This window comes from Podarcis erhardii (genome assembly GCF_964252035.2).
Source record: "Podarcis erhardii genome assembly, chromosome: 16".
NCBI classification, from domain to species: domain Eukaryota; kingdom Metazoa; phylum Chordata; class Lepidosauria; order Squamata; family Lacertidae; genus Podarcis; species Podarcis erhardii.
In genome coordinates, this window is record NC_138514.1 from 1711473 (window position 1) to 1731395 (window position 19923).

General features: G+C 44.1%; 1 protein-coding gene across 3 annotated transcripts in view; it reads left to right on the top strand.

The window, feature by feature from the left end:
* The window catches only part of BMP1 (bone morphogenetic protein 1), a 183055-nt gene that overhangs the window by 54863 nt on the left and 108269 nt on the right, over positions 1-19923 (top strand). For 2 of the 3 annotated variants that reach the window (XM_081843862.1, XM_081843860.1), the window contains exons 2-3: positions 10563-10676; positions 16278-16439. In XM_081843862.1, the coding sequence (XP_081699988.1) occupies positions 10563-10676; positions 16278-16439 (276 nt within the window). Of the gene's footprint in view, positions 1-10562; positions 10677-11638; positions 11730-16277; positions 16440-19923 lie in introns of those variants that run through there. The other variant, XM_081843861.1, reaches the window with a different exon arrangement.

A 19923-nucleotide genomic window follows, 5' to 3' on the forward strand; every position in this document is an offset into this window, starting at 1 on the left:
CCATTGTCAAGAAGGTTTGCTTATTTTGCATGAGCCATCTTTATTCTAAATTAATCTTTTAGAGTTCTAAGAGACTCATGCACGGGGGGCAAACCAGGATGGATGCCTGCATAGGGGGACCAGAGGTGTGGAGAGCAGGATGCAGAGCACATCTCCAGAATATTCCACTCGTGCAAAAAAGTTCCAACCTTTAGTGGAGACAGTCTGCGAATCCTCAAGTGTTTCTCCAGAGCCATGAGGACTAGAAAGCTGCTAATTATGAGGATCCAAATTCTGCACCACATGCCAGTTCCACATGAGTGAAATCACAGAAAAACTGATTGCTCTCTCCTTCCGTCTGGCCAACATTTGCTTGCTTGCTTACTTGCTTGCTTGCTTGCTTGCTTGCTTGCTTGTTTAAAATCATTCACAGACCGATCGGGGAAACAGTCAGCTATCCAAAATTCAGTAGAGCTGGTAGTGCGGATCAGTGCCCGAGAATGTTTGTGTGAACAGGTATGTTTTTACCAGCTTGCAAAACATTTGCACACTGTAGAAGGTTGCTCCACAATGTGGCAGCACCTCAGACAAGGCCTTCCATGGGGTCAGATGTACCTCTGCCGAGTGACAACAACTTCAGTAAATGGGCTGGTCTGAGCAGAACAAGGCACTGTGTCAGGGAGCCTGGGGGCCCAAGCTGGTCAGGAACAATATGGCAAGTTCATTAGATGCTTCCTTGCTGTGGGTTATGATGCACTTTCTAGCCACTGCTGTGGTCCTATTTCACAGGATGCGGACATCAGTATTTTTCCATCCTGCTGTAGCCTTATCCGCTCTGTCCCTATCCTTACTTGACCATGTTCAGATCTCCTGCTCTGGTAAACTCAGGGATAGCTGTGTTAGTCTGCTGCTGCTGCAAACACACAAAAAAGAGCCTTTTGGCAAGTATAATCTGGCTGCGTTTGTACCTAATGCTAAAACATGGTTTAGTGCTACATGTACAAGCTGGAAGAAACCCAAGTAGAACCTCAGGCTCTTGACTTCCTCGCCACCGCCTCTGACACAGCCAGAAGGAGGATTTTATCAGAATTATTGTTAATTTCCCCTCGTTTCCGCTTGTAGTGAGTGGCGTGATCTTAGTTTGTCACAAACTCTGGTCAGTTGCAAAGCAAACAAGTTTCAAACCTTGGGTTATGAAGCTGGCTTGACTGACTTACCAGAGTTGTGATAAATCAGTCCCTAATTAGCACACAATGACAAGCTGGGGGGGGGTGAGTTACAATGTCAAGCCTGCAGTTTAGGGATGCTGGGAACTGTTGTCTAGTCTTTCCCCTCCCCCCACTCCAGCTAGCTGCAGCTTATTGGTGACTTTTGCCTTTCTCATGACACATTTACCCCTCCTTGAATAGTCTCTCTTTTCACTTCCATGAATCCCCTTTTTCAGATTATTAAGGAGTTATTTTCATTATGAAAAAAATTCAGTCTTCTGTGAATCTTCTCATTCTTTTGCCACATAAGCATGACCACGCAATTATGCTTCCCATATTGCTCCTTTTGGGAACAGGAAGTCTTCCCAAAGTCTCCTCTTTAATTTAGCTTATCTCTGCTCTGGGCTTATGAATACTTTGAAGTCTATTAAGCACATGCAGCAGCCCCACCAAACTGGCTACAGGCAAATGTTCTCAGGCTCACTGTCAAAGCTGGGCATGACCTGTGGGCAACTACCTCACTGCAAACTTGGAGTGAGCTTTCCAATGGCTGCAATAACTGTCACTGCCCCCATCTGGATCCAGGTGAGAAGACAAGGATAGAGGCATCTCAGGGGGGGCTAGACCTTCACTCATGCCTCTGTCCAAATGTGGTCCTCAGCTATGCCATATCAGTTCTCCATTGGCTCTATTGTGCTTTTTAATTCCAGGTTAGTGAAAGGGAAATCTGCTATTACCTCAGCTTTACTCCTGGATGATCACACTGGCTTGTTTTGAACCATTGAGTCTGTGTGGATATGTGAGAGAGGGAATGTTTTTATCTTTCTGAGTTGGGCCCACCAAGTTTACTTGGTGGTGCAGCAGCACAGGCCCAGCAAGCCGGGTGGCAGCATTGCCATTGCTGGTTGTCTCCCTTGCCCATGGTCCTGGCCTGCAATCTACTGGGTTTGGATGCCTGCATGTGAAGTTTCATATCCAGACCAAGATCGGGATTTTGCTACTGTACTACCTACCCTGCTTTCTAACAGTTTCCGTGCCTGAACTGACAGAGGTAATCTCTGGCAGCATTTGAGTCCCCCAGCTTTGTTGTCCTGGGTGTCTTCAGTCTTCATGTGAAAGATATCCTTCCTGGGGCAACTCTGGACTTCATGGCCTTAATGGCAACTCAAGCAGTATCTGGACCTTCTCATTTTGTAGGACATTAGCTTAACCTCACTTTTTGCTTTGGGCATGGTGGCCATGAACTGAAGGTGGGGGGAGCTCAATGTGCACCTGTTGCCATGGTCAGATCATTGCCTGATAAAGTTAGGTTCTGCTCAGCTGTCCAACTCTACAGGATTGGGGTGCCAATTAAAGGAAATCTGCCCCTGGAGACTGATGGATTCAAAGAGATTCCTGATGGCTCGGGTATTTCCCAACTGCAATGGCTTGGCAGTTCCACCAGTGCTCTGGCCAGTCTGTGGAACACAGAAATGACTCAGGCAATTGGCACAATAAGTCCTAAGCACCCTTTTCCCTCTGATGGGACCACTAGCACACCCACCCACCCATGGTTTATTGAGGACCTAGAAGCTCAATAAATGAGAGAGGGAAAGGCTACAATGATAGCTGAGGAAGATTTGCGCTGAGTGACAGAACACAGTTAAGAGCTCGTTATTGAAAGTATTCTGTGGCAATGATGGTGACAAAGACTGCTAAATTTCCCTCCATTGCTGTATCTGCTCAGTGATATACAGCAGAGCTATTTTATATTGTGAAGGATCTTTTTAACTTCATGGTCATTGAAAAGAGTTATATGAGGCCACAGAAACTTGCTTTGCAAAGCACTTTGTTTGCAAAGCTCTCTGCCAATAAAATAACTTGAATCTACCCTGACCTGGGCTGTTGTTTGTCCGTAGAGGCTCCATGGGAAAATAGGGAATAGGTTTGTCCTTTTTTACTGGATACCTTTCAGCTTGTTGGCCCTGAGGAAGTGGACAAAACCTTTGGAGAAGTACGTTCACTGACCTGTGTTCTTGATCTTTGCCCGTCCTGGCTGATAAAATCAATAGTCAGGCTTATGCACACAGCCTGTGTAAGAAATGCCTCGCTTAGAGAGGGCTTCACACCCTCCGTCTTAAGAGGCAATGATATGGCCTGTTTTCTTTGCACCCCTCAGACTTGCCCAACTATCACTCCATGTCTAATACCCATTTGGGGAGTGTGCATGGACCACAGCGATGGAAACAATTATCCATTCCAGTTTGGATTTTGGCCTGCTCTGGTCACTCTGTGATCTGTGCTGGTAGATGGTAGGGGAAGTGTCACCCTGTTGGTTTGATAACATAGACAAAGGTGTCCTTCTGGGTCATGTTGAAGGGATGGGAACTGGGGGCATGGTGCTGAACTGTCCATTCATTCCTGAGAGAGGCTCTAGAAAGTGCTCTGGGGGACTGCTGCTTTCCTCAATGGCCTTTCCCAATGGAGTTTCACAAGGCTCCATCTTGTCCCCCATTCTCTTCTGGGGAGGTCATCTAGAGATTTGGGTTCTAAGAAGGCAGTTGAAAGGCCAAACCGCTGTTTGATAGCTGCAAAGGACTGGCTGGGGTGCAGTACACTGGAACTTAATCCAGTCAACATGGAAGGATTATTGGTAGGTGGACCATGTGACTCAGAGTTGTGTTTGTAGCCAGTTGTGGATGGGGTTGCACTCCTCTTGAAAGATCAGGCATTGCACCTAGTTTGGGAGTACTCCTTTTGGCGCTCCTGTTGGATATGCAGGTGGCTTCAGTGGCAAAGGGTGTCTTTTTCCAGCTTTGGTTGGTACACCATCTACAGCCCCTCCTGACAACAGCAGACCTAAGTTAATATGTTCTATGTGAGGCAGCCCTTGAAAAGTGTTTGGGAACTTCATTTAGCACAGTATTCTGCAGCCAGATTGTGGATTTTTTAACTCCAGCTTTACATTATTTCATTTGCTCCCTATTAGTTTTCAGGCTTGTTCCAAGGTGGTCTTTACCTTTAGATGGCACCTTAAGAGCTGGCATCTTCTCTATTTTCCTTTGCAAGAAGGAGCTGGTGTCCTGCTCCAAATCCCTCAACCTCAAGAGGCAAGGTTGGGGTCAGACAGAGGCACTTCTCCTCCGCTATATTGCTTCAGGCAGTTGGCAAAGACCTGACTTTTAAAGAAGGCTCTTGGTTAATTATATAATTCTTGCTTGCTCAGTTCTGTGTTACTTTTGTGCTGCTGAAATTTGTTAAACAGGTTAGATACTGTAATTTTATTTCCACATATCTTCAAGCTTTTGTTTTTGTTCCAGTTTTAATACTGTTTGTTAGCTACCTTGAGTCTCCTTGATGAAATAAGTAATTAATTAAACAAGCCTATTTTATAGGGTCTGACCATCCTGTTGTATGAAAAATGACACTCTAGTAGTGCTCTTGCACATCTCCTGTTAATTTTAGTGCGCTTGCTCAACAGAACTCCCAGGAGACGCATCCCCTGAGTTCATCAGAGGGACTGGACATGTCTTGAGCCCAGCCTGGCCCTGTTCAACAGCCAGGTCTTTCCAACTGGAAGCAGCTGTGTTTCAGAGTTAGGGAGTGTGATTCAGCTGCATCCTGTCTAATGTGCTCTGCAGTGGGAATTGCAGTGTCAAATAGGCATCTCATACAACTTCCTGGGGATGGAGGAAATAAGCCTAGGTGCTAGAAAGGATTTTAAAGATGCCTTTAAATACGTCCTTCAAGAAGCTGTACAAGGTGATAGGTGGCTCTTGATATATGGTTACAAAAGTGGAGCTAATAAAGGCGAACCCACTTGTACATTCTTTGCATTTGGCAATTGTGTTATTTGCTGCACATGTCGGAATAAGGTGCCACCCTTTTGTCACAGGGGGCCGTCACTCCAGGGGTCACCAAGCTGGGTCAGAAAAGGAGGGGGAAGGTGGTGGAGATGCTGAGTAGGAGCTGTGCTGCTTCCAACAAATCACTATGAATTTGGGATGCAATTGGTCCATTTCGGGAGCTGGGCACCAAGAGGCCTCTTTCTGCCTGCTTTCACTCACTGACTGCAGATGTTTCCATTCTGTGCGCCAAGGATCCTCATGTGTCACATTCCAGGATTGCTTTGCCACATAGCCTTTATTCCCATTGTATGATTTTGCTCTGTGCAAAGTTCTGGCTGGTGGCTGTCTCTTTGTTCCCTCAAGGAACTTTTAAATGGCAAAGCAAATGCAGAGTCTGCTGATCAGCCCAGCGTGTTCGCTGTCCCCAGGATGCCTGTGTGGAGACATGGCATGCTTTTTCGATATACACTTCTAACACAAAGAACACGACACACTCCTTTATCCATTGTGGCATCCGTGCACCACCCTCTTTGGATTAGGTCTTAGAGTTTCCTTTCATGCATCTGTCTGCATGGGCACTATGTTTGGGAATATCTTATTAGGTGAAATTCTTTGAAAGAGAAAATTAGCAGAATAAAGCATGCAAACATGCTTTTGCAGATATTAAATATTTTATGTATCCAGATTTGAAACCAGCAGCTGGCATCCCCAGCTGGATTAGTTAAGGAGTCCTGTTTCACCCTCAGTTGCCAAGGGAGAGTTGAGAGGTTTTAAGTGTAGGGAATGGCACCTGTGAGCATCAGGCTCCCCAGCAGCCTCCTCCAGTGGGTTGTGAGCTCAGGCAAAGCTTAGACTTCTGAGATTGGCCCCCCAGAGTTACACAGACATGCTTCACGTCTTAAAATGACACAACTTGTAGATTGGGAGGGGGGGGCGCAAATGGGGACATGTGTTATTTTGATTACAGAATTCAGTGTTGCTGATTGCAGAATGTGGACCTTTGCATACACACTCTGAACTTTGAGTCCTCTGGTATTAGTTGCCTAGAGTGGGGAAGTGTCCCTGAATTGGGCTATGGGAGGAGGGAACTGAGTCCAGGTTCTCTCCCAGGGAGCAGGGCTTGTTATCCATTTCTTTCAGCTAGACCATATGGTTTTGATACTTTGTGTGGCAAATGAATAGGAGGTTATTTGAGTATCCCTTGGCTGTATGAGCTCAGATTGGCTCAGCAGCATGTGTGTGCAGAGAGAAAAAAAAGGGGGGGTGTACTAGAAAGGGAATTTGCAAAAGAAGTTCAAGGTTAAAACAATTTGTGTAGTAATTTTTTTAAAAAAATATCTCTAAGACATGCAGCAGTCTTTCTGGGAGCCAGATGTTCAAACACTGTAGCTGCCAGCAGAGCCGGTGAGCTGATGGGGTACTCAGGCACTATCAGTCATGGCAGCTGCCTCCCTGCATGCATTGTGCTCTCATATAAAGGCAGATGAGAAGGATGGGGCTGTGGCATTCTTTCGAAGGTGTAGCTTTGCTGAAGCGAAAGTTTTATTCCTCACCTCATCCTGAGGGTTGGAAGAACCAAGCTCTCAAAAGGAGAGAGCAAATATTACCCCTAGATTAGCTACTCCACACACCCTCCACACACCCACCATCTGATGATAAAGCCAATTCATCCCAGTCTTTGAGACGAAACCCCGACATAAAGAGACCTTGAGCTATATTGTCTACATTCCTTGCATCCCTGATGATATTGCTCAGGATAGCATTCATTATCTGGAATGTCTACATTGGGGAAAAACTATGAGCATTGATTTTTATTTTTGAAAAGCACTTTGGGTTGTGGAAATAAGATTTAGAAGTTGTTGGCAGGCCATTGTGCAGTCATGGGAACCTGGAACTGAAGCTTCACTGCTCTGCAGAGCCTGAAATTGCCTTGGTTGTCGTGATGGAGGAGGAGGAGGAGGACATGGGGAGTGTAAATTTAATAATTATCCCGAATCTCTCTGCAGCATTTGATAATGGTATCAAAGTATCCTTCTGGGCAGGTTGGGAATTGGTGGCGGGAGGCTATAGCATTTATATTTTCCAGTGGTCTGTCTTATTAGATCCATCTTAATATGGAGGTGGTAGGGGGGAAAGCAAATCTGGACAATGCATTCTGTAGCAAGTAGTCTTAATCTAGGGCAGAGCTTTCCAAACTGTTTGTCGCACCACATTAGTGAATTGGCTGCAGTGTGTAGGTGTGTCTCGCAAACGTTCCTCCCGGGGCTGGAAAAGGGTTAGTTTAACCTCTGGTTTGCTAGTAAAACTGAATTACTGTGTCACAAAACGATACATGTCTAAAAAGTATGTCACCAACATGAAAAGTTTGGAAAGCTCTGATCTAGGGAGAAGTGAGTTCAGATATCTGTTCAGGTTGCAGGGTTGTTGTGAGAGTACAAGGTACATGTCTGCTGCCCTGAATTTCTTTGAAGACGGCAAGACACAAATGATTGGATGGCTTAGTTATCCATTGAAAACCCAACCTACCAGAGCACCCAGCAGTTGAAACTAGGGTAGAACTCTGGGGTAGAACTCAACATAGTACACTGCCCTAGAGAACAAATGGAAGCAGTATTATTAGACAGCATGTTTAAAATAAAGCTAGTACAATTCTTAAGCAACAAGTGTGCCTTCATTTATTTCTCTGTAAATAGTAGTTGTGTTTTTTAAAGTGCTTTTCAGAATTCAGGGAAAAGGCCTAGACTTTGGTCAAGATGCCAACACTATGGACCCCTCCCCAAACATACAGGACTTAAACTATATCCCTTAAAGCAAGTCTCTGAAATAAATACTAAAGGAATAAAAAAAACAACTACCTAATGTGACATATAGTAGTGTGGTTTCCTTGAAGATGCAGGACAGAAGATCATGGTTTCATCCTTTTTTATATGAGAGCTATTCACTGGACAGAGAAGAGTTGTAATTGATACATACAATATGCCTGGATTTCAGTAAAGCATTTTATACCACACAATATTAATGTTATGATTTAAACAGGGAAACGAGATCCAGGCCCTACAGAAACTAACTAAAGGTAAAATGACAAGAGTTTTGTGCTATAAGCAAGTTTTAAAGTTAGAAAGAATTAACTAATTTAAGTTCAGTAGGGACTGGTCCCAGGACTACTTTATTTACATTTTAGCAAACAGTCTGTGGACGGAAGTAGAAGTGTGTTGATGAAATCTGGAAAAACAAAATTTAGAAAATATTTTAATACAATAAAGATCTAGGAATTCTGCAAGGAAAAGCAGATGACCTCATGAACTAGAGTCATAGAAATGGAATGAAATGGAATAGTATAAACTGTAAGGTCATGCATTTGGGGATTAATCATGCATTTTTTTCTTACTGGTTAGAGACTGCTGGGCTGGGAGCAGCAGAAGGAGGACGGAGATCTGCAGATCCTGGCTGATCACAGGATGCCTGAGCCACAAATGTGATACAGCTGCAAAAAAGCCAGTTCCGTTAATGAAGGTTTTTTGGTGCTCTTCTTTTGAAGCTGTATCACATTCTATTAATGGGACGAAGATATTAGTAATACATTTCTTCAGGCTTTATTTTGGAATTCTCTTATCCAAAAGTAGCATGGAGAGTTATCAGATGCTGCTTCAAGCAAAAGACAGAAGCAGATTGCGATATTCAGGGACTTTGCAGGGGTCTTGGGGGAATTAAAGTCTGACCAGTTTACAGCTGTCGCATTCTACTCCTGACTTGCATGTGCACTATTTGCACTGCTCAGTGCGCATGCTAGTAGATGCTTCCTGTTGTCTTTTATCAGTGTTGGTTTATTACAATTTGCTGCCAAGATCATTGTATATCAAACATCATTATTTACTAAGAAGAAGAAAGAAGAAGAAAGTGAGGTACATTTTACCACATGTGGTAGACTTGCAGAGTAACTCAGGGATTTTGGGAGATGATACATAATGAAATGTTTTTTGAAGAGGACTCTCCCCAAAAGACCAGAAGCTTTTCTTTTAGGGATAACTGGAGCAGATGCAGCAAAGAATCAAAGGAATTTGTTTCTATATGCAACTACGGCAGCGAGAGTACTATGCCCCCAAATGGCAGGAGGATGCAGTATCTACGAAAGGGAATGGAAATTGATGGAATATGCTGAATTAGCAAGTTTAAAAAGTAAAATCAGAGAACAAGACAAAAGTCTTCAAGGCTGGGGTTTTGATGAGGTGCTCTTCAGTGGGCTTCTGCTGTTTTCTGCAAGTCTGATATATTGAAAAAAATCAATCTCAACAAATTAAACAAATTGGCTGTGTACACAGATAAACAAATACCTGTGCCCTTGCCTACAATGGAGCTCAGGTTTCTGGAACTGAGGGAGGATGGAGAAGTACTAGCTGAGGGGGCACACAGTACAAATACACCCCATTGAACATTGGACACTAGTGTGAATGTGACACAGTGAGAAAGTGTTCAGTTGAAAGTGCTTGTCTGGTTGAACGTGCACAAAAGTGCAAATGGAAAGGACAGATCTTCAGCATAGGTAAAGGTAAAGGGACCCCTGACCATTAGGTCCAGTCATGACCGACTCTGGGGTTGCGGCACTCATCTCACTTTACTGGCCGAGGGAGCCAGTGTACAGCTTCCGGGTCATGTGGCCAGCAGGACTAAGCCGCTTCTGGCGAACCAGAGCAGCGCACGGAAACGCCGTTTACCTTTCCACTGGAGCGGTACCTATTTATCTACTTGCACTTTGATGCGCTTTCGAACTGCTAGGTTGGCAGGAGCAGGGACCGAGCAACAGGAGCTCACCCCGTCGCAGGGATTCGAACCGCCAACCTTCTGATTGGCAAGTCCTAGGCTCTGTGGTTTAAGCCACAGCACCACCTGCGTCCTGATCTTCAGCATAGATGAACTATATAAATTAAGACAATCAAACCCTTTCTAATGGCTATTCGGCACAGAACTGCTCTTGTATTTCAATTTTTTAAAAAAGTTAAAGGTGCACAGCCGCAACAGCCCTCATGCTTCCAATGACACACTATATATAGGGCAGGTTCGTGCAAAACTGGGATCATAGAATTGTAGAGTTGGAAGAGACCATGAGAGTCATCTAGTGCAGCCCCCTGCAGTGCAGGAAATCTTTTGCCCAACATGGACCTCGAACCCACAAGCCTGAGATTAAGTATCACATGCTCTACTGACTGAGCTATCCCAGATCTGTGAAATCCATCAGCACATTAACAGTCCAGTGTGTGCATAACCTCAGTTACACTAGAGGGAAAACCCTCAAAAACACATTGTCTTTGCCTCAATAAACTGTTTCTAATGTGCATTTGAGGTCTTTTGTTTCCTGCTTCCCCATACTGGTCCCCTTCCCCCCTTCCCCTTGGTGACCGTGGTGTTTCTCACACAAATCACGTGCAAAGCGGGCAAATGTGTCCTGCTTTCTCATCCATTAAAAAAACACACACATTCCTTCAAGGTCTAGACAAAGCAACCAGAACTGAACTTCTTCCTCACAAGTTCTCTCTCTCTCCACCCTCCACAGTTGCCTTTTTAGGAGACATTGCCTTGGACGAAGAAGACCTCAAGATGTTCCAGGTGGATCGGGTTGTGGATCTCACACGGCACACCATTGAGAGAACTGCCACTAACTCCTCAGGTACAGTTGCACATCTCCATACAACTAGGACTCAGACAATGCACACACAGAGACAAACCCGTGTTTCTGGTAGCAAATGAGCAATCTTATTGTACTGGAACTTGGATAGCATGTCTTAACACACGGCCCGGGGTAGAATCTGATTCTCAGTACTAGTTTGGATTACTTATCACTTGTACGTTTCGCTTCAGTTCTCACTTTCAAGTTTTTAGCTATTCTCAGTCTGGTTCTTTAGCTTTTCAAAAATAATAGTAATGTTTACGGTCATTATAATGGTTTCAGAACTGACTGAAAACTCTGTGAACTGGTAATTGCCCATTGAAGTAGGCATCTTGCCTCAGGGTTACTGACTGTTCAAGCGAGGAAGAGGAGGTGAGGGACCCCCCATCTCCCACCCACATGATGATGGTGATGGTGATGCCCTGCCCAGCTGGCTGGGTTTTCCCAGCCACTCTGGGCAGCTTACACCCACCAGTTACTGTCAATTATTGTCAGCTAGCTTGCATATTAACATTTTATATTGTTAAGCAAAGGAGTGACCCACCACACTCTCCAAAACCCTAACCCACACCTATTGTTCAGGGTGTGCTTAAGATTCCCCTTCCCCACACCCATGCAGGGAACTTTGTCACACTTCTAGCACTGATCTATCAACACATGTTATACCTTCACATCTGTTTAGGCCGCATGGTCCCCATGAGTCTTATTGAAAGCAACAAATATATGCACAACGGTCCCAGCTGCTTCTACAAAAGAGACTCCAAAGTGGCATAGAGTGTCCTACATGTTGACCCATTATTAGGCTGCCCTACTGTGTGCATAAAACAGCTGCTGGGTAGGATGACCATATAGGCCTAGCAGGGCCCAGGTTGACTCTGTTTATTTGTATTTCAAATTTAACCAGAATTTTTAGATATAGCAGAATTGTAACTGAACTGGACTGTGCAATTTTCATTACGCAGATTATTTCTGAACCACCGTGAAAGAATTTCTAAAGTTTTCTATAGTCTCACCACATGTATTTCAAAAATGTATCTGCTACACTTGCAACAGGTGAGTTGCACAGGATGGAAAATATGGTTTTGTTTTTGTTGCGTTAAAACCCATTTTGCAAATGGTATCTAATTCATTTTCTTTTGGGGACAGTCTAGAAAAAAAAGTTTGCTACTTGATTCTGCTGATTGTGCAAACTAACCCTTTTTCCAGAAGGCAGAACTCAGGAGGCCTTTCCTGTGAATTCAGTAGTTGACAGCTGGGATGTGCTTTGTGATGCTCCATTTCCAAACCTGATTTCTGTTTCTTCCATTCTGTAGACTCATTTTAGTTTTCACTGTAGTCTTAGCTAAAGGATTTCTAAAATGAGACTGAATGGAGATGAGGAATGTCAGTGCAGCAAAGATAAAGAAAGTGTTATAGGGTTGCATTATATTCATCATGCTTCTGTTGAAAGTCAAGGGTCAGGAGACCACTGTTAGCTCAGCTGCTGTTACTTTGGGAGAGCCTGGAAGAGGGTGCAGCCAGCCTGGCTCAGGTCCATGGATAATATTGACAGGATCCAGGTTCATCAGGCACAGGACAAAGGTATCTGGGTTCACATGGGTCTGCTTCTCAGCCATCCTCAAGAACACCCATGTAACTGTCTGCATTTCTTTAGCAGAGAGGGAACAACTGGAAGATTTATTACCCAGGGTGGTTTTTTAAATGAAATCTCCTTGACAGTGACATTTGTTTAACTGTGGGATAATCTCCTCAAGAGAAAGGGATGAAAGACTGGAGGATGTTATATAGGCAGCAACATTATTTAATTCCAACAAAATTGCTCACTAAAAACATAAGCTATTCAGGTATTGGGGTTTGTTTTTACCCCCCCCCCCGAATTTTAGAGTGTATCTGAAGAAAGTGCCCAGAGTTTCAGTCAAATCTGGCAGACCTGGATTTTGTTATTTGACTTGGAATGTTGGTTGGCAACTCACTATTTTGTCCTCATTTGGGAGGACCAAAATGTGACCGTGAAGCCTCCGTGGGCGTTGGGTCCTTTCTGGTGCAGATTGGGCCCTCCCCGTCACCCAGCGCCACTTTTCATGGCAAAGAGGCAGTGAAAAGGACCTGGTTCATGTTGTGAGGAGTGCAGGGAGGCCTTGGGTACTCCTTGCTCATGTTTGGCATGTACAAAGCCTAGCTTTGAGTTTCTCCTTGCCAGATCACTGGGCCCTCCTCCCTGGGCCTTTGGGGTAGGTTCTCCTGCCAGGTAATAGGCTTTCTGTAGGCTGTGGCGGCAGCTTGACTAATAGAGAGCGTTCCAGGCAATTTGGAGACAAAGATCTTGGCATAAACCCTTGCACTTCTTCTGCTCTTGCGTTAACAAAACCAGCCAAAGCTTTGGAGGGAAAACTGCTTTTTCACAGTCAAATATGCATTGCATCTGAATAAACTAGCCATGTCTTGCAGCTGCCTTAATACCATCCACTAGAAGAAAAAGATGCAATGGCCTGTTTTCTTGACATGACAGCAGGCAAAACAGTTTAAGCAACCAACCTGCCTTCTGCCACCTGGGTTTTCCATGGCTTCATACCAATAATAATAGTAGTACTAGTACTAATAATAATAATAATAATAATAATAATAATAATAATAATAATTTATTATTTATACCCCGCCCATCTGGCTGGGTTTCCCCAGCCACTCTGGGCGGCTTCCAACAAAACACTATAATACAATAACCTATTAAACATTAAACACTTCCCTAAACAGGGCTGCCTTCAGATGTCTTCTAAAAGTTTGGTAGTTATTTTTCTCTTTGACATCTGGTGGGAGGTCGTTCCACAGGGTGGGTGCCACTACCGAGAAGGCCCTCTGCCTGGTTCGCTGTAACTTGGCTTCTCGCAGTGAGGGAACCACCAGAAGGCCCTCGGCGCTGGACTCAGTATCTGGGCAGAATGATGGAGGTGGAGACGCTCCTTCAGGAATACTGGACCGAGGCCGTTTAGGGCTTTAAAGGTCAGCACCAACACTTTGAATTGTGCTCGGAAACGTACTGGGAGCCAGTGTAGGTCTTTCAAGACTGGTGTTATATGGTCTCGGTGGCTGCTCCCAGTCACCAGTCTAGCTGCCGCATTCTGGATTAGTTGTAGTTTCTGGGTCACCTTCAAAGGTAGCCCCACATAGAGCGCATGGCAGTAGTCCAAGCAAGAGATAACTAGAGCATGCACCACTCTGGCAAGACAGTCCGCGGGCAGAGAGGGTCTCAGCCTGCGTACCAAATGGAGCTGGTAAACAGCTGCCCTGGACACAGAATTGACCTGCACCTTCATGGACAGCTGTGAGTCCAGAATAACTCCCAGGCTGCACACCTGGTCCTTCAGGGGCACAGTTACCCCATTCAGGACCAGGGAGTCCTCCACACCCGCCCGTCTCCTGTCCCCCAAAAACAGTACTTCTGTCTTGTCAGGATTCAACCTCAATCTGTTAGCCGCCATCCATCCTCCAACCACCTCCAGACATTCACACAGGACCTCCACCGCCTTCACTGGTTCCAATTTGAAGACCACAATAAATACCTAACCTACAAAAATGGAAAATGGCTGTATAAGACACACCAAGGAGTCAGCATTTTTGGACAAAGAGTGGTTTAAGAAAATGCATAGGATTCAATTTGTGTGGTAAGAGTTGTGATGTCACTAGCTATCTAATAAATTACTAAGAGACTTGGTGGTGGTGGCAGAAGCAGTGATGCTCAAGAAGCTTTGGGCAATGATTGGCTTGCCTGCCTTTCTGTCACAGAGGGGCTGGGCAGTGAAAGGCCTCCCTAGCAGTGGCTGGTTGAGTGGAGCAAACAGAAACCCCCAAGAAAAGAGGCAGGAGCCTGTGGGGCAAACTAGATGTGGCACCGTTCAAGCTTGTTTGCATAAATAGCAGGTGTGGTAAGTAGTGGCCCATCTTGTCTTGCCCCCTGAAAAGGAGGAAAAAGGAGTGTCTCAAGAGAATGAGGAGAAAGCAAAAAGTGGGATTCTGAGGGGGGATAAGGAGAAGTAGGAGAGAAAATGAACTCGGAGGGAAAAACTGAAGTTCACTGATTGATATGAAATAACAGCCCAATCTGTAATCTAGTGTCACAGCCTACCTTGGCAGGCAGCAGGGATCTTTAGACACATGAAAAATGGCATTAGACTATTGGTTGATAAGGAATGTAGTGCCAGCTCCAAGTTTCGGTGGGCCCTTTGGCAAGACACTCTCCAGGACCCCCAGCATGACACCCCCCCCCCGTGGGTCTAGTTACTCTTTGCCATTAGCCGCAGAGCTTGCTGATGCTCATCTTCCTCATCACTGTTTGCCAGACAGAGAACCAATGAGCAAGCAAGTGGCATCATCTACTGTCTGCACACATCACTTTTTTTCTGGGCCAGAGGGAAAGGAGGGTGAACAAGTAGTGAGAGGGTTAGTGGTTTCTTTCACTCAACAGGACTTACATTGTGGTTAACTGAGATCTGCATCTTAATAGAAGCATTAGCAAAGCAGTTCAATGCACTTAAAACCCAGGCAGCCATTGAGACTTCTGGTTTGGTCAGCCATGGTTGGCTTGCTGTTGGTTACATCTTTGCCATTTCGCATGGGATATTTTGAGGATGAAATGTGAGTAAAAATCCTTCCAGCCCCCCCCCCCCCGGCCGGGTGGGCAGCTTCACCCACAGATCGCCCAATACCTGCCCCCAATCTGGTAGGAATGAGGGGGCAGGGGGCGCTGGGTGGAAAACACTGTGCGTCTCTTCAGCAACTCTCCAAAGTCGCCGCCATGAGCGAGCAAACTCCTGATGATAATTTAAGATAATTCAGACTTACCGTAATTAACAGGCATGCTCTGAGTGAGTCATTAACTGTGTGGGAAAGACTTATGAACTTGCAATTAATTCTGATGGACTGTTAAGAGTGGAAGATGGGAATTGAGACTCCTAGGTAAAGTACAGGCTTATCTGTTCTGGTATGAGACAAAACGGAAGGGTTTGGACATATGCCTGAAACAATTGGCAGAAAGCCAGATTTCCTCCATTTTGGGACGTGTTGTATTGGATAACAACTGGCATGAAGAAGCAAAAGTGAAAGACACAGAAGAAAATAAACACCCACACAGAAACATACTGTTTTGATATAACTCGCTTGCTGGACGAACTCAGAGGCTGTGAAAACGAACAAAGGATTAACATCGGATTGATTTATGGGAACCACCTGGACTAATTAAGAAAGCAGCACAAATGTGAGATGATGGCAATCCTCCAACCTCAGAGCATGGGAAGTCAAACAAAGATTTATGATTTGGCTTAATATTTGGACTGTTTGATTATTTTATAATTCGGAGTGTTTTTAATGTGGCATTTATTGGATTGTTAAATTGGAAAACTTAATAAATATTATTTAAAATAATAGTAATAAATAAAACCCAGGCAGCTATTTGGGAGGAATAGGGAGGTCACTCAAGCTTATCTTTCTTGTGGGGTTTGCGTGCCAGTTCTGCCCTGAAGTCAATGAACAAAAGTTGGGTGAGGGATTCTCCCTGCACAAAATGGGAAAGAGCTGTGCTCATGAACCTCTTTATTGTCTCCATCAAAGGGAACAGTTCAAACAGCACCAGTATGAGACCCGGGAGGCAGCAGAGGAGGCGATGGAAGCAGGGGCGGGGGCAGCCTCGAAGCCGCCGGGCTGCCACATCCCGCCTTGAGCGGGTGTGGCCAGATGGAGTCATTCCTTATGTGATCAGCGGAAATTTCAGTGGTAAGTTTTACACACTGTGAAACTGTGATTCTCCCCTAAAATGCAGAGATGAAGAAGAGCAAACTGCTAGGCCTAGAGCATGATTCTGGTGAGACAGAGATATTGTGGAGAGATTGCCAGATTGCTCTGCACTGCATATTTTGTGAAGCCTACTATTCCGCCTGAAACAAAACATGAAAAATAGACTAACTGGCTTCTCTTACATTTCAGGAGAGAACCTTATACTCTCAGGTTAATGCTCATTTACTCCATCAGTCTTCCCTAACCTGGTACCGTCCAGATGTTTGGAACTATAACTCCTGTCAGTTCCAGTCAGTTGGGGGCACCACACTAGGAAAGGCTGTGCTAGACTTAAGAGCTATGCCAGGCAGCTTGAGAAGAGCATTCTTGGTACAAAATGGATTATAACCGTCCTACAGAATGTGCTTTTGTTTTTTTGTTTTTTTTATAAATATTTATTAAAGTTTTTAAATATAAATGCACAAAACAATAAACAATCTTACTTCTGTCACAAACATAATTTCATCACTTCTTTGGACTCCCTCGCGTCTCCCGCTCCCATTTACATCGTTAAAAGTTTTTTCCAAACAAATTATCAACTTGTTTACAATCTCATGTCCACTCATTCAAATATAATCTAGCACTTCTTCTAAAAAAAATTTATATTTTCTTTTAGTCTCACTTATCATCAAATTTAAATCTAATTTAGTGGTGGCCAATTTTTTATAATCGAGCATCCTTCTTGACATTCAACCAAATTACAATGTTTTTGTAGATACATCTTGAATTTCTCCCAGTCTTCCTCCATCTTCTCTTCTCCCAGATCACGGATTCTGCCAGTCATCTCGGCCAGTTGCATATAGTCCATCAGCTGCATCTGCCACTCTTCCAGTGTGGGTAGATCTTGAGTTTTCCAGTTTTTTTGCGATGAGTATCCTTGCTGCCGTTGTTGCATACATAAAGAATGTTCGGTCCTTCTTTAACACCTTCTGGCCGACAATACCCAGAAGGAAGGCCTCTGGTTTCTTAGTGAAGGTATACTTAAATACCTTTTTCAGCTCATTATATATCATTTCCCAGAAGACCTTCACCTTAGGGCATGTCCACCAGAGGTGAAAGAATGTTCCTTCATTTTCTTTACATTTCCAACATTTATTATCAGACGAATGGTATATTTTGGCAAGTTTAACTGGGGTCATGTACCATCTATATATCATTTTCATTACATTTTCCTTCAGAGCATTACATGCGGTGAAGTTCAGCCCAGTGGTCCACAACCTTTCCCAGTCCTCAAACATAATGTTATGCCCAATGTCCTGTGCCCATTTTATCATAGCCGATTTAACCATTTCGTCTTGTGTATTCCATTTTAACAGCAAGTTATACATTCTGGATAGTACCTTAGTCTTTGGTTCTAACAATTCTGTTTCTAACTTCGATTTCTCCACCTGGAACCCTAACTTTTTGTCATTTTTAAAAACTTCTTTAATCTGAGCATAATGTAACCAGTCTCGCACCTTATCCTTCATTTTCTCCAAACTCTGCAATTTCCAATTGTCTCCATCTTTTTCTAATATTTCCCAATATTTTGGCCATTTGGCCTCCATATTGGGTCTTTTTCGGGCCTTAGCCTCCAGAGGTGAAAGCCACCTTGGAGTTTTATTTTCCAATAAGTCTTTATATTTTGTCCAGACATTAAACACTGCTTTCCTGACAATATGGTTCTTAAAGGCCTTATTGATCTTAACTTTGTCATACCATAAGTATGCATGCCAACCAAAAGCATTGTTAAAACCTTCCAGGTCCAGTACGTCAGTGTCTTCGAGAAGTAGCCAGTCTTTTAGCCAGCAGAAAGCTGCGGCTTCATAATACAACTTTAAGTCTGGCAGGGCAAAGCCCCCTCTTTCTTTCGCATCTGTTAATATCTTAAACTTAATTCTGGGCTTTTTGCCCTGCCAGACAAATTTAGATATATCTTTCTGCCACTTCCGGAAGCACTCCGTTTTGTCCACAATCTGTAGTGTTTGAAACAAAAATAACATTTTTGGCAATACATTCATCTTAATAGCAGCAATTCGGCCTAACAAAGAAAGCTTCAATTTTGTCCAACTATCCAAGTCCAGAATGTGCTTTTGATTGATTAAGTAGTGTGGAATAAGGATGACTTGGGGATTATGTTGTGTCTGCACAAGAAAACACCTGAACTCAGCACTTATTAGCATGCAGTGTGTACAAAGGAATATGCAAGGGAAATCCCCTATGTCTGAATTCTAGTAGAAATGCCACATACTTCAGTCTGTAGCTCCCATGTCAATCTGTATTCAGATATCTGATTATCTTAATGATTTAGGTAATTGAGATTGCATTAAAATAAATAATTGCCCCATACCTTAACTGAGTAATCAATTCTCAACAAACTGGATTGGTAAGAATGTGCCAGTGCAAGTCTCTGAGAACTGAACTGAGAACTCCGTTCTTGCCAGAAACCCTACAATGTTATGTGCTGTAGGGAAAAGAATGCTGCTAGTAGGAGAGGCTTTGCAGAGCATGTGAATCCCATTTTCCCTCCTCCAGGAACTCAGTGTGCTGCATATTGAATGCAAAAAAACCCAGCAGGCCTTACTCCAGAAGTGGGGGTTCTCCAGTAATGAGCCTTTAAGGGCACCTCTGAGTGTTGCTTCTGCCTTTCTCAAAAAAATCTGCATGGGACAAATTGTGCTTCATTCTCCCTTAGAAGGCCTTGCAGCTGAGGCCTTTCCTGTTCTCCTTCCACTCATTGCCCAGCTCTTTGCATCTTAGAAATCACGGAACCCTCACCCTCACTCCTCTCCAAGCTGAACCACTGAAAGGGAAAGCAGGTGATGTAGGTGAGGCCACCTGAGGCAGCTTGGGGCCACAACAGACGCTTGCCTGTCTAGACCATTCTCAAACTTGGGTCTCCAGCTGTTGTTGGACTACAGACTCAGCTAGACCGGTAAAGAAAAAGTGATTTATATGCAATGTATGTTTGATATAAGATTGTGCCACGAGATGGTGACATGGAGTTCCTGTTCTCTACCTCTTTTCCTTATTTAAATTTACAACGCTTTAAACAGAAACACTTCTTTGATGTATCTAGATCCAGCCCACAACTGCCATCATCCCTGGCCACTGGTCCTGCTAGCCAGGGATGCTGGGAATTGTAATCTAACAACACCTGGAGTCCCAGGCTTGAGAAACAGTGATCTAGATTCTAGGTTCAAGTATGGACATCATGTTGAGCAGCTTCACTGATGGCTATTGCTCTGTTTTGGTTCCCTGTTAGTTGTAATCCAATTGCCTCATCTCCTTAGTGATCTGAACAAAAAGTACTTGGATGTTCTGTTGCTAAATTCCAGGCTATGAAGTAAGAAATTTATTGTCCAGTTTTAACCAGGGCTTGCTCTTATGCCTTGGAAGCTCAATCCTCAGTTTAAGTCAAGCCTGCAAGCTAGGGAGAGTGAAG